The sequence below is a fragment of the Ranitomeya imitator genome, chromosome 1, assembly GCF_032444005.1.
Source record: "Ranitomeya imitator isolate aRanImi1 chromosome 1, aRanImi1.pri, whole genome shotgun sequence".
Classification (NCBI taxonomy): domain Eukaryota; kingdom Metazoa; phylum Chordata; class Amphibia; order Anura; family Dendrobatidae; genus Ranitomeya; species Ranitomeya imitator.
The window spans coordinates 252,882,958-252,897,080 of record NC_091282.1 but is presented as its reverse complement, the minus strand read 5'-3'; the positions used below and the strand labels follow the sequence as shown (position 1 = coordinate 252,897,080).

Here is a 14,123-nt window from a genome sequence, read left to right as displayed (position 1 = left end):
TAACTATATCCCGAAACTCCGGGTGAATGGCGAATGTTCTATGAGGACGCTTAGCTTTTTTGAAGCACACAGCGTGATTCGGCACAGAGCCGGAGTCTTCATCAGCTTTCAGAGTTTGGTTGACAGCCTCAGTCAGAGAATAAACAGTCCTCTGAAAGTCTGGCAAATCTGGATCTAAGGAGGCATCCGATTCATACTCAGAATCAAGTTTGCTACCAACGTCTGGAGAGGGAGAACGTGAAACGGAGCTCAAGGACACCATGGTACGTTATTGTACTGGAGACTTACTACGTATCCGTTTCCTGGACGCTTGTACGTTTCTAGATTGTGTGCGGCCCCTGCTAGCCGACTGTTCCCGTGTAGGGAAGGGGCCCTCTGCGTCAGATGAGCGAACGCCATGATCTCCAGAAGGAACACTGAAGGATTCAAGCGCTTTGGCTAAAGAAGTCATAGATTGTGACAGACGGGACCCACTCAGGGAGACTAAGGACACTGGGCTTAGTGTCAGCGGGGGGCTCCTGGGCGCTTTTGGGGTCACAGGCTTTGCAGAGCAGCGAACTCTGAGCTTTTGGAAACACAGACTGGCAGGAATTACATGAAGTGAAAAATACTGTAAGAGTCTTAAGAGACTTTTAGGTGCCTGAGGCTGGGACATGATGTACTCCTATATGCCCACTTAATCAGGGTTCCCACAGAGTATAGAATACTGAAAGGAAGAGAGAGAGCTATTGGCAGTGCTCCTTACCCAGGTCCTGAGTCCCAGCCACGAGAATCACACTCCACGTCACTATCTGAGCAAGCAGGAGGCTTCCTGAGCATTCAGAGGCCCTGTCAGCTTGCGACAGGGTGTAGGAAGATGGCCAAAGAGATTTAATGGGCAACTCTCGTTCAGAAAGAGAAGCGCCAGAAAATTGGGTGGAGCCTCATAGCGGGGGCGGAGCTTTAGCCTGTACAAGGCCAAAGCCAGGGAATAAATTTTTACCCAGGTCTGAAAAACAGAAAAAACATCCCCCCTGCCAGGAAGAGTCTGCTGCCTGTGCCTGGACTGCTCAGAGCCCTCCCCCCCCCCCCCCCCCTTCGCAGCACTTTCCAGGAGAGGCTGGAGATGTCCTTCGGATGATGCTGCAGGTACCTTTGCTGTAGTGCAGCTACCTCTGTTGTGCAGCTGCTGTCACTGGTGATTTTTTTGAATGGTGCAAGGTTAAGGCTAAAAGCCCTCAATCCACTCTCCCTTTCATAGTGAAATGGAGAGGAACCGTCTGCCTCCTTGCTTCATCCTCTAAACAGTGGTGGAGCAGTGGGGGCTGCACGGACACCAAAACGGAGGGTGCCTCTGTGCATCCAAGGGGTTTAATCCTGGTGGACCGGGCTGGTTGTCCAGCATTAGGCCTGGCTGCAGAAGAAGGTACATGGAGGCGACACTCCATGTGCTTGTCTGTTGATGGTGCGGGGAGATTAGTGCTCTTTAAGGGACATGTCGCCCCTAAAAGTCAGCCCAGGCGTGGCATCCCATGTCACAGGAGAGGATAAGTGGAGGTAACACTCCATGTGCTCGCCAGTTGTTGGTTCAGGGAGATTGGAGCCTTGAAAGGATCTGTCGCCCCTTCGTCCAGGTAAAAAAAATTTAAGAATTAAAAAGAGTTTTTCGTCTGAATAGCAGACCCGTGTGCCTCCTATGTACACTAAGCATGAACTCATTCTCTAGGAGCCAGCAGAAGAGTGTATACTGCAGAGGAGGAGATAACTTTCTTTGTATTAACTTAAGGTACCTTCACACTAAACGACGCTGCAGCGATCCAGACAACGATCCGGATCGCTGCAGCGTCGCTGTTTGGTCGCTGGAGAGCTGTCACACAGACAGCTCTCCAGCGACCAACGATGCCGGTAACCAGGGTAAACATCGGGTTACTAAGCGCAGAGCCGACGCTGTGCTTTCCTGCACTGGCTGTGAGCACAGCGGCCGGAAAGCAGAGCGGTGACGTCACCGCTCTGCTTTCCGGCTGCTGTGCTCACAGTGAGTGCAGGAAAGCACAGCGCCGGAGGACAGACAGCGGAAGGTAAGTATGAAGTGTTTGTTTTTTTTACTTTTATGATGGTAACCAGGGTAAACATCGGGTTACTAAGCGCGGCCCTGCGCTTAGTTACCCGATGTTTACCCTGGTTACCAGCGAAGACATCGCTGAATCGGCGTCACACACGCCGATTCAGCGATGTCAGCGGGAGAGCCAGCGACCAAATAAAGTTCTGGCCTTCTAGCCCCGACCAACGACATCACAGCAGGATTCTGATCGCTGCTGCGTGTCAAACTGAACGATATCGCTAGCCAGGACGCTGCAATGTCACGGATCGCTAGCGATATCGTTTAGTGTGAAGGTACCTTTAGTGTCAGCCTACTAGTGGCAACAGCATACACCCACGGTCCTGTGTCCCCCAATGAGACAAAGGAGAAAATACTATTAATCCTATTTTTGGGGGGCAGATTACACCAAACTACGAAGTATAGTGCAGTGGAGTCTATGGAAGATGTTAATAAGTTTAAGGCTGACTTGTAAAAAAAAAAAAAATGAGTGCTTGGGCATCCATTTGGCAGATGAGGTTCAATGTGGAGAAAGGTTAAGGTATGCACATGGGCATTAATCATATGCAGAAACCAAAATGTTCTAAGGGGAGTAAAGTTAGGACCTCTTGGATGAGACGTTGCTGTGCTCTTGGGGTAATTTTAGTCAGACGGCCACTCCTGGGAAGGTTTACCAGTGTTCCATGTTTTTGCCATTTGTGGAAAATGGCTCTCGCTGTGGTTCACGGGAGTCCCAAAGCTAGAGAAATGGCTTTAAAACCTTTTCCAGACTGATAGATCTCAATTACTTTGTTTCTCATTTGAGCCAGAATTTTTTTTGGATCGCAGCATTATGTCTAGCTTTTGAGGATCTTTTGGTCTACTTTACTTTGTCAGGCAAGTTCCTAAGTGATTTCTTGATTGAGAACAGGTGTGTCAGCAATCAGGCCTGGCTTTGGCTAGGGGATTTGAACTCAACTTCGCAAAGATGTGATAAACCACAGTTAATTTATGTTTCAAGGGGGAGAGCAATCACTTTTTCACACAGGGCCCTGTAGGTTTGTGTTTTGTGTTTACTTCTGTTATCTTTCTCTAATATTTAAATTTGTTGGATGATCTGAAACATGTAAGTGTGACAAACATGCAAATGAATAGGAAATCAGGAAGGGGCAAACAATATTTCATACAACTGTATAACCCCTTCCTTTTATTCCCTCCCGCCACACAGGTGGAACTTGATAGTCATTGTCTTGTATAGACTATGTACTTATGCAGTGACGCTGCTACCATGAGGCGATTTGAGCTCTTTCGCTCAGGCGGCAGAAGAGAAGGGGCGGCAGATTCTGTAGTATTATACTCACCTACTCCCGGCGCGGTCCCTGAGTGTCCCTGCTTCTTCCAGCGCTGCAGCTTCTTCCTGTCCCATAGAGGTGGAGCTGCATATTCATTTCTGTAATGATCGGTAACTGTGACCGCTCAATACAGGAAGAAGATGCAGCGGTGGAAGAAGCAGGGACGCAGCGCCAGCAGTAGGTGAGTATACGGGGAGGGGGAGCGCTGCGCAATATTTACCTCTCCTCGTTCCAGTGCGGCTCCGTCTTCAGCGTCCTCTGGCAGTGATGCTCAGGTCAGAGGGTGCGGTGACATAGTCAGTGCGCGCCCTCTGCTGAACATCAGTGCCGAAGACGGAGCCACACGAGGAGCAGGTAAATATTGCCAGTGCAGGGGTCCTGAGCGAAGAGAGGTAAGTATGTGATTTTTTTTTTTTTTAATCGCAGCAAAAGCAAATGGGGCAAGTGACTATACGGAGCATCTTATGGGGCCATAACACTTGTGCAGCACTATAATGGGGCAAGTGACTATATGGAGCATCTTATGGGGCCATAACTCTTGTGCAGCACTATAAGGGGGCAAGTGACTATATGGAGCATCTTATGGGGCCATAACTCTTGTGCAGCACTATAAGGGGCAAGTGGCTGTGCGGAGCATCTTATGGGGCCATAACACTTGTGCAGCACTATAAGGGGCAAGTGGCTGTGCTGAGCATCTTATGGTGCCATAACGTTTGTGCAGCACTATATGGGGAAGTGACTGTATGGAGCATCTGTATGGGGCCATAATGTTTGTGCAGCATTATAAGGGGCAGTGACTGTATGGATCATCTTATGGGGCCATAACACTTGTGCAGCACTATAAGGGGCAAGTGGCTGTATGGAGCATCTTATGGGGCCATAACACTTGTGCAGCACTATAAGGGACAGTGGCTGTATGGAGCATCTGTATGGGGCCATAACGATTGTGCAGCACTACAAGGGGCAAGTGGCTGTACGGAGCATCTTATGGGGCCATAACGCTTGTGCAGCACTATATAGGGCAAATATCTCTATGGAGCATCTTATGGGGCTCTTATTACCCTTTATGCAGGATTATATGGGGCATATTTTAATATGGAGCATCTAATGGGGCCCATCAAACTTTATGGAGCATTATATGAGGCTCCAGATTCAATATGGATATTCAAAAACACTTAACCTACTGATGTCTCAATTAATTTTACTTTTATTGGTATATATTTTTACTTTTGAAATTTACCGGTAGCTGCTGCATTTTCCACCCTAGGCTTATACTCGAGTCATTAAGTTTTCCCAGTTTTTGTGGCAAAATTAGGGGGGGTCAGCTTATACTACTCGGGTCGGCTTATACTCGAGTATATACGGTAACTGGATTTGCGCTGCTAGGCTTTTTTTTTTTTTATAAAACTCTGGGGTCAAGTGCCCGACCCCCCTCCTCCCTCCTTCCCGCCCCCCCTCCAGCAGGGACTGTGTGTGTGTGTGTGTGTTTTCCGGCCACAAAGTACACGCAGGAGACACAAGATGATATCAATTTTAGCTGAAATAATGTTTTAGTGAAAATCAAGCGCACGGTTGATAAAGCTTATAAAATCTCGTTACGGAAGGAATTCTAATCAATTACCTTATCTGTTATTTCTAAGGCTCGTGCTCTGTGTTCCAGCCATTTTGCTACAATTTTCTATGGAAGCAAAAAAAATACCATAATTACACTGAAATTAAAATGCTCAATAAGTCATAGAAACATAGGCATCCCGGACATATACAGTATTATATATAACTTTTTGCCAAATTTTGCTTTTAAAATGAAAGGCTTCAGATTGGATTAAACTCCTCTCCCCTTCCTCTTAAAAACCATGCAGGTTATACCATGTTTAGCATCTACCATATTTAAAAGCAAATGGATTAAGCCATAACTTGACCAACATTTCACCATGTGTGGCGTGTATCAGTTTAATACGTTTGTCATTCACAGGCCAAATATGGACAGCAATGTGCAAATTGGCTGCAGGACAGGACTGCCAACCCTAACTCAACAGCTTCATGTATGCCATCATACATCCATTACTTAAAAAACCATCCCTCGATCAAAACTGTGCTGCTAATTATAGACCTGTCTCTAATCTTCCCTTCATCTCTAAACTCCTCGAACGCCTGGTCCACTCCCGTCTTACCCGCTATCTCTCAGATAACTCTCTTCTCGACCCTCTTCAATCTGGCTTCCGCTCTTTACACTCTACTGAAACCGCCCTCACTAAAGTCTCTAATGACCTACTAACAGCTAAATCTAATGGTCACTACTCCATGCTAATTCTCTTGGATCTCTCTGCAGCATTCGATACTGTGGATCATCAGCTCCTCCTCACTATGCTCCGCTCCATCGGCTTCAAGGACATCGTTCTCTCCTGGTTCTCCTCCTATCTCTCTGACCGATCCTTCACTGTATGTTTTGCTGGTTCCTCCTCCTCTCACCTTCCCCTTACTGTTGGGGTTCCTCAAGGATCAGTCCTAGGCCCCCTCCTCTTCTCGTTGTATTCTGCCCCTATTGGACAAACAATCAGTAGATAAGGTTTCCAGTACCATCTCTATGCTGACGACACCCAATTATACACTTCTTCTCCTGATATCACACCGACCTTTTTAGATAACACCAGTGATTGTCTTACCGCTGTCTCTAACATCATGTCCTCCCTCTTTCTGAAACTAAACCTGTCAAAAACTGAACTCCTCATGTTCTCTCCCTCTACTAACCTACCTTTGTCTGACATTGCCATCTCCGTGTGCGGTTCCACCATTACTCCAAAGCAACATGCCCGCTGCCTTGGGGTCATCCTTGATTCTGACCTTTCATTCACCCCCCACATCCGATCACTGGCTCGCTCTTCTTACCTGCATCTCAAAACCATTTCTAGAATTCGCCCTTTTCTTACTTTCGACTCTGCAAAAACTCTTACTGTTTCACTTATTCATTCTCGTCTGGACTATTGTAACTCTCTACTAATCGGCCTCCCTCTTACCAAACTTTCCCCGCTCCAATCTGTCCTGAATGCTGCTGCCAGGATCATATTCCTCACCAACCGTTACACCGATGCCTCTACCCTGTGCCAGTCATTACACTGGTTACCCATCCACTCAAGAATCCAGTACAAAACTACTACCCTCATCCACAAAGCACTCCATGGCTCAGCACCACCCTACATCTCCTCTCTGGTCTCAGTCTACCACCCTACCCGTGCCCTCCGCTCCGCTAATGACCTCAGGTTAGCATCCTCAATAATCAGAACCTCCCACTCCCGTCTCCAAGACTTTACACGTGCTGCGCCGATTCTTTGGAATGCACTACCTAGGTTAATACGATTAATCCCAAATCCCCACAGTTTTAAGCGTACCCTAAAAACTCATTTGTTCAGACTGGCCTACCACCTCAATGTATTAACCTAACGATCCCTGTGTGGCCTATTTAAAAAAAAAAAAAACCTATTGTTTTTATTTATTTTTTTAAATAGGCAATCAGGTTCCTCGCATCATGTTCTCATTCACTTTATGCAGTTAATAGCCCTCTGTGTCTGTAATGCTACATACTTAGGCAGTTAACTGGTTCATGCAGCTTTACATGAACACCCGAGCCTTACACTATGGCCGGTCCGAATAACTAAAGCAATTGTTACCATCCACCTCTCGTGTCTCCCCTTTTCCTCATAGTTTGTAAGCTTGCGAGCAGGGCCCTCATTCCTCCTGGTATCTGTTTTGAACTGTATTTCTGTTATGCTGTAATGTATATTGTCTGTACAAGTCCCCTCTATAATTTGTAAAGCGCTGCGGAATATGTTGGCGCTATATAAATAAAAATTATTATTATTATATTATTATGTATGCTTATGAGGCAGGAGAGTTTTGGTCTGAAAACACAAGCACAGACCAGACATCGTGGTTCATACTCAGGCCGTGAATGTCAGATGAGAGAAGCTGGCGTAAGTGCGAACCAATTGCCAACTGTAAGCCACTGCTGACTTCCAACTGAAAATAAAATACCTGTCCTTTAGGCACAATCCTTCTTACAAATGGAATCAATATATTTCTGAACCAAAGACATAGTTCTTGTGATGAGATGTTTGCAGGAATTTTGCTCAAGAGATTCTCTAGCAACTTCTCATCAAACTTGCTTTCAAACTCCGCCTATAAAATTGCAAAAAGAAAAAAAAAAGTATAAGCAATTCTATTGAACAAAACTAACTGTAAAAGACATGTAAAAGTATCTCCTCATCAAATTACCTGATGTCTAAGCCAAAGATATTGTGCACAAGTCAAATTCATCTCTTCCAGTTGAAAAATAATATCCTTTACCACATCATTGTTGTTTAAGAACTCTATCCATGCGATGCCACTAAATAAAAGAAAGGCAAAAAGTGTAGGTTAAGTATTAAAAATCTATGTTTTACTTACAATGTAAAAAAAACCACACTAAATAAAAATCACCAACCTAAATCTATCAGGGCCAAAGGCACCATAAAATGTGGTTAGTCTTGCTTGGGCTCTTAGAACCTACAGAAAAAAAGAAAGTAATTATATATATATATATATATATATATATATATATATATATATATATATATATATATATATATATATATATATATATATATATATATATATATACACAGTTAGGGCCAGAAATATTTGGACAGTGCCACAAGTTTTGTTATTTTAGCTATTTACAAAAACATGTTCAGAAATACAATTATATATATAATATGGGCTGAAAGTGCACACTCCCAGCTGCAATATGATAGCTTCCACATCCAAATCGGAGAAAGGGTTTAGGAATCATAGCTCTGTAATGCATAGCGTCCTCTTTTTCAAGGGACCAAAAGTAATTGGACAATGGACTCTAAGGGCTGCAATTAACTCTGAAGGCGTCTCCCTCGTTAACCTGTAATCAATGAAGTAGTTAAAAGGTCAGGGGTGGATTCCAGGTGTGTGGTTTTGCATTTAGAAGCTGTTGCTGTGAGCAGACAACATGCGGTCAAAGGAACTCTCAATTGAGGTGAAGCAGAACATCCTGAGGCTGAAAAAAAAGAAAAAATCCATCAGAGAGATAGCAGACATGCTTGGAGTAGCAAAATCAACAGTTGGGTACATTCTGAGAAAAAAGGAATTGACTGGTGAGCTTGGGAACTCAAAAAGGCCTGGGCGTCCACGGATGACAACAGTGGTGGATGATCGCCGCATACTTAATTTGGTGAAGAAGAACCCGTTCACAACATCAACTGAAGTCCAGAACACTCTCAGTGAAGTAGGTGTATCTGTCTCTAAGTCAACAGTAAAGAGAAGACTCCATGACAGTAAATACAAAGGGTTCACATCTAGATGCAAACCATTCATCAATACCAAAAATAGACAGGCCAGAGTTAAATTTGCAGAAAAACACCTCAAGAAGCCAGCTCAGTTCTGGAAAAGTATTCTATGGACAGATGAGACAAAGATCAACCTGTACCAGAATGATGGGAAGAAAAAAGTTTGGAGAAGAAAGGGAATGGCACATGATCCAAGGCACACCACATCCTCTGTAAAACATGGTGGAGGCAACGTGATGGCATGGGCATGCATGGCTTTCAATGGCACTGGGTCACTTGTGTTTATTGATGACATAAGAGCAGACAAGAGTAGCCGGATGAATTCTGAAGTGTACCGGGATATACTTTCAGCCCAGATTCAGCCAAATGCTGCAAAGTTGATTGGACGGCGCTTCATAGTACAGATGGACAATGACCCCACGCATACATCCAAAGCTACCCAGGAGTTCATGAGTGCCAAAAAGTGGAACATTCTGCAATGGCCAAGTCAATCTCCAGATCTAAACCCAATTGAGCATGCATTTCACTTGCTCCAATCCAGACTTAAGACGGAAAGACCCACAAACAAGCAAGACCTGAAGGCTGCGGCTGTAAAGGCCTGGCAAAGCATTAAGAAGGAGGAAACCCAGCGTTTGGTGATGTCCATGGGTTCCAGACTTAAGGCAGTGATTGCCTCCAAAGGATTTGCAACAAAATATTGAAAATAAAAATATTTTGTTTGAGTTATGTTTATTTGTCCAATTACTTTTGACCTCCTAAAATGTGGAGTGTTTGTAAAGAAATGTGTACAATTCCTACATTTTCTATCAGATATTTTTGTTCAACCCTTCAAATTAAACGTTACAATCTGCACTTGAATTCTGTTGTAGAGGTTTCATTTCAAATCCAATGTGGTGGCATGCAGAGCCCAACTCGCGAAAATTGTGTCACTGTCCAAATATTTCTGGCCCTAACTGTATATATATAAAAACCCGGCGTTGCCTGGGCATAGTAAATATCTGTGGTTAGTTATAGCACGTCACTTCTCTTATTTTCCCATCACGCCTCTCATTTTCCCAATCACATCTTTAATTTTCCCCCTCACATCTCTCATTTTCTCCCTCACACCTCTCATTTTCTCCCTCACTCCTCTCATTCCCCCTAACACTTGTCATTTCGACCTCACATCTGTCATTTTCCGATCACTACACTATTTTCCCTCACTCCTCTCATTTTGCACTCACACCTTTTCATTTTCACCTCACACCTCTCATTTTCACCTCAGTATATATATGTTTGTCATCTCCCTTATATATAGTATACACCTGTATGTCATCTCCTGTATATAGTATATACCTGTATGTCATCTCCCCTGTATATAGTATATACCTGCTGTGTGTCATCTCCCCTGTATATAGTATATACCTGTATGTCATCTCCTCCTATATATAGTATATACCTGTATGTCATCTCCTCCTATATATAGTATATACCTGTGTCATCTCCTCCTATATATAGTATATACCTGTATGTCATCTCCTTCTATATATAGTATATACCTGTATGTCATCTCCTCCTGTATATAGTATATACCTGTGTGTCATCTCCCCTGTATATAGTATATATCTGTGTGTCATCTCCTCCTGTATATAGTATATACCTGTATGTCATCTTCTATACATAGCATATACCTGTATGTCATCTCCTCCTGTATATAGTATATACCTGTAGGTAATCTGCTCCTGTATATAGTATATACCTGTGTGTCATCTCCTTCTGTATATAGTATATACCTGTATGTCATCTCCTCCTGTATATAGTATGTACCTGTATGTCATCTCCTCCTCTATATAGTATATACCTGTGTGTCATCTCTCCTGTATATAGTATATATCTGTGTGTCATCTCCCCTGTATATAGTATATACCTGTGTAATCTCCTGTATTAGACCTCGTTCACACGTTATTTGCTCAGTATTTTTACCTCAGTATTTGTAAGCTAAATTGGCAGCCTGATCCCCAGCCAACAGGAAGCCCTCCCCCCTGGCAGTATATATTAGCTCACACATACACATAATAGACAGGTCATGTGACTGACAGCTGCCGTATTTCCTATATGGTACATTTGTTGCTCTTGTAGTTTGTCTGCTTATAAATCAGATTTTTATTTTTGAAGGCTAATACCAGACTTGTGTGTGTTTTAGGGCGAGTTTCGTTTGTCAAGTTGTGTGTGTTGAGTTGTGTGCGGCGACATGCATGTAGCGACTTTTGTGAGATGAGTTTTGTGTGGCAACATGCGTGTAGCCACTTTTTGTGTGTCGAGTTGCATGTGACAGGTTAGTGTAGCAAGTTGTGTGCAGCAAGTTTTGCGCATGGCGAGTTTTGCGCGTGGTGAGTTTTATGTCTGGTGCCTTTTGAGTATGTGCAAGTTTTGTGTGAGGCAACTTTTGCATGTGTTGCAAATTTTGTGCATGTGGCAATTTTTCCGCGTGTGCAAGTTTTGCGTGTGGCGAGTTTTCCATGAGGTGAGTTTTGCACTTGTGGCGCGTTTTGCATGAGCTGAGTTTTGCGCGTGGTGAGTTTTGAGCGGCGACTTTTGTGTTTCGACTTTTATGTGGCAAGGTTGGTGTATGTGTGGTGAAATGTGTGCTGAGGGTGGTATATGTGTTCAAGCACGTGGTAGTGTGTGGCGCATTTTGTGTGTGTGTTCATATCCCCATGTGTGGTGAGTATCTCATGTCGGGGCCCCACCTTAGCAACTGTACGGTATACAGGTCCTTCTCAAAAAATTAGCATATAGTGTTAAATTTCATTATTTACCATAATGTAATGATTACAATTAAACTTTCATATATTATAGATTCATTATCCACCAACTGAAATTTGTCAGGTCTTTTATTGTTTTAATACTGATGATTTTGGCATACAACTCCTGATAACCCAAAAAACCTGTCTCAATAAATTAGCATATTTCACCCATCCAATCAAATAAAAGTGTTTTTTAATAACAAACAAAAAAACCAACAAATAATAATGTTCAGTTATGCACTCAATACTTGGTCGGGAATCCTTTGGCAGAAATGACTGCTTCAATGCGGCGTGGCATGGAGGCAATCAGCCTGTGACACTGCTGAGATGTTATGGAGGCCCAGGATGCTTCAATAGCGGCCTTAAGCTCATCCAGAGTGTTGGGTCTTGCGTCTCTCAACTTTCTCTTCACAATATCCCACAGATTCTCTATGGGGTTCAGGTCAGGAGAGTTGGCAGGCCAATTGAGCACAGTAATACCATGGTCAGTAAACCATTTACCAGTGGTTTTGGCACTGTGAGCAGGTGCCAGGTCGTGCTGAAAAATGAAATCTTCATCTCCATAAAGCATTTCAGCCGATGGAAGCATGAAGTGCTCCAAAATCTCCTGATAGCTAGCTGCATTGACCCTGCCCTTGATGAAACACAGTGGACCAACACCAGCAGCTGACATGGCACCCCACACCATCACTGACTGTGGGTACTTGACACTGGACTTCAGGCATTTTGGCATTTCCTTCTCCCCAGTCTTCCTCCAGACTCTGGCACCTTGATTTCCGAATGACATGCAAAATTTGCTTTCATCAGAAAAAAGTACTTGGGACCACTTAGCAACAGTCCAGTGCTGCTTCTCTGTAGCTAAAAAGTGGCTTTACCTGGGGAATGCGGCACCTGTAGCCCATTTCCTGCACACGCCTGTGCACGGTGGCTCTGGATGTTTCCACACCAGACTCAGTCCACTGCTTCCTCAGGTTCCCCAAGGTCTGGAATCGGTCCTTCCCCACAATCTTCCTCAGGGTCCGGTCTCCTCTTCTCGTTGTACAGCGTTTTCTGCCACATTGTTTCCTTCCAACAGACTTACCATTGAGGTGCCTTGATACAGCACTCTGGGAACAGCCTATTTGTTGAGAAATTTCTTTCTGGGTCTTACCCTCTTGCTTGAGGGTGTCAATGATGGCCTTCTTAACATCTGTCAGGTCGCTAGTCTTACCCATGATGGGGGTTTTGAGTAATGAACCAGGCAGGGAGTTTATAAAAGCCTCAGGTATCTTTTGCATGTGTTTAGAGTTAATTAGTTGATTCAGAAGATTAGGGTAATAGGTCGTTTAGAGAACCTTTTCTTGATATGCTAATTTATTGAGACAGGTTTTTTGGGTTATCAGGAGTTGTATGCCAAAATCATCAGTATTAAAACAATAAAAGACCTGACAAATTTCAGTTGGTGGATAATGAATCTATAATATATGAAAGTTTAATTGTAATCATTACATTATGGTAAATAATGAAATTTAACACTATATGCTAATTTTTTGAGAAGGACCTGTATACTCTTTGGCGCCATCGCTCTCATTCTTTAAGTCCCCCTTGTTCACATCTGGCAGCTGTCAATTTGCCTCCTACACTTTTCCTTTCACTTTTCCCCATTATGTAGATAGAGGCAAAATTGTTTGGTGAATTGGAAAGCGCGGGGTTAAAATTTCACCTCACAACGTAGCCTATGACGCTCTCAGGGTCCAGACGTGTGACTGTGCAAAATTTTGTTGCTGTAGCTGCGACGCTTCCAACACTTTTCCTTTCACTTTTTTTCCCATTATGTAGATAGGGGCAAAATTGTTTGGTGAATTGGAACGCACGGGGTTAAAATTTCGCCTCACAACATAGCCTATGACGCTCTCGGGGTCCAGACGTGTGACTGTGCAAAATTTTGTGGCTGTAGCTGCGACGGTGCAGATGCCAATCCCGGACATACACACACACATACACACACACATTCAGCTTTATATAGTAGATATATATACATACATACATACATACATATATATATACATGGTGTATATATATATATATATATATATATATAATATACATAAACTGGTGAAAATACATTAAAATATCCAAAAAACGATCTGAATATTACATCTGTAATAGAAACTGGAATCTCATCAGATAATACTGGTAAATTCTTGTCATCCTTTCTTTGTATCTAAAAGACAAAATTGGAAATAAATTGATTAGTATAAAGTGTGACTTGTATTTTACAAACATACATGTTAAATTAAAGTGTCCCTGTCATTTCAGGTAATATAGAGCAGAGGACCCCAACCGCCGGTCCGCGGACCAGGACCGGGCCGTTGGGGTTTTTCAGCCGGTCCGCGGCCCTGCACCTGGTCAGAGCACGCGCTGTGACAGCTCGCAGCTCCCGGCAGAGAACATGCAGGACGGGGCGGGGCGTCAGGCGGGTCTTAGTGACGCAGCCCTCCTGCGCAGCATGGTGTGTTCCTGATGGTGGGGTGGGGCGGCAGACTCTCCTCACTGACACGCCCCCGGCAGAACATGTTATGTGGGGCGTGCGGGGGCT

General features: G+C 43.8%; 1 protein-coding gene across 1 annotated transcript in view; it reads right to left on the bottom strand.

Annotated features, from left to right (window-relative positions):
* The window catches only part of KNTC1 (kinetochore associated 1), a 356,896-nt gene that overhangs the window by 217,002 nt on the left and 125,771 nt on the right, over window positions 1–14,123 (bottom strand). The window contains exons 19-23 of the mRNA XM_069755662.1: window positions 13,683–13,748; window positions 7,886–7,947; window positions 7,678–7,789; window positions 7,438–7,581; window positions 5,030–5,086 (exon numbers count right to left, since the gene is read on the bottom strand). Coding sequence (XP_069611763.1) covers window positions 5,030–5,086; window positions 7,438–7,581; window positions 7,678–7,789; window positions 7,886–7,947; window positions 13,683–13,748 — 441 coding nt within the window. The remainder of the gene's footprint in view (window positions 1–5,029; window positions 5,087–7,437; window positions 7,582–7,677; window positions 7,790–7,885; window positions 7,948–13,682; window positions 13,749–14,123) is intronic.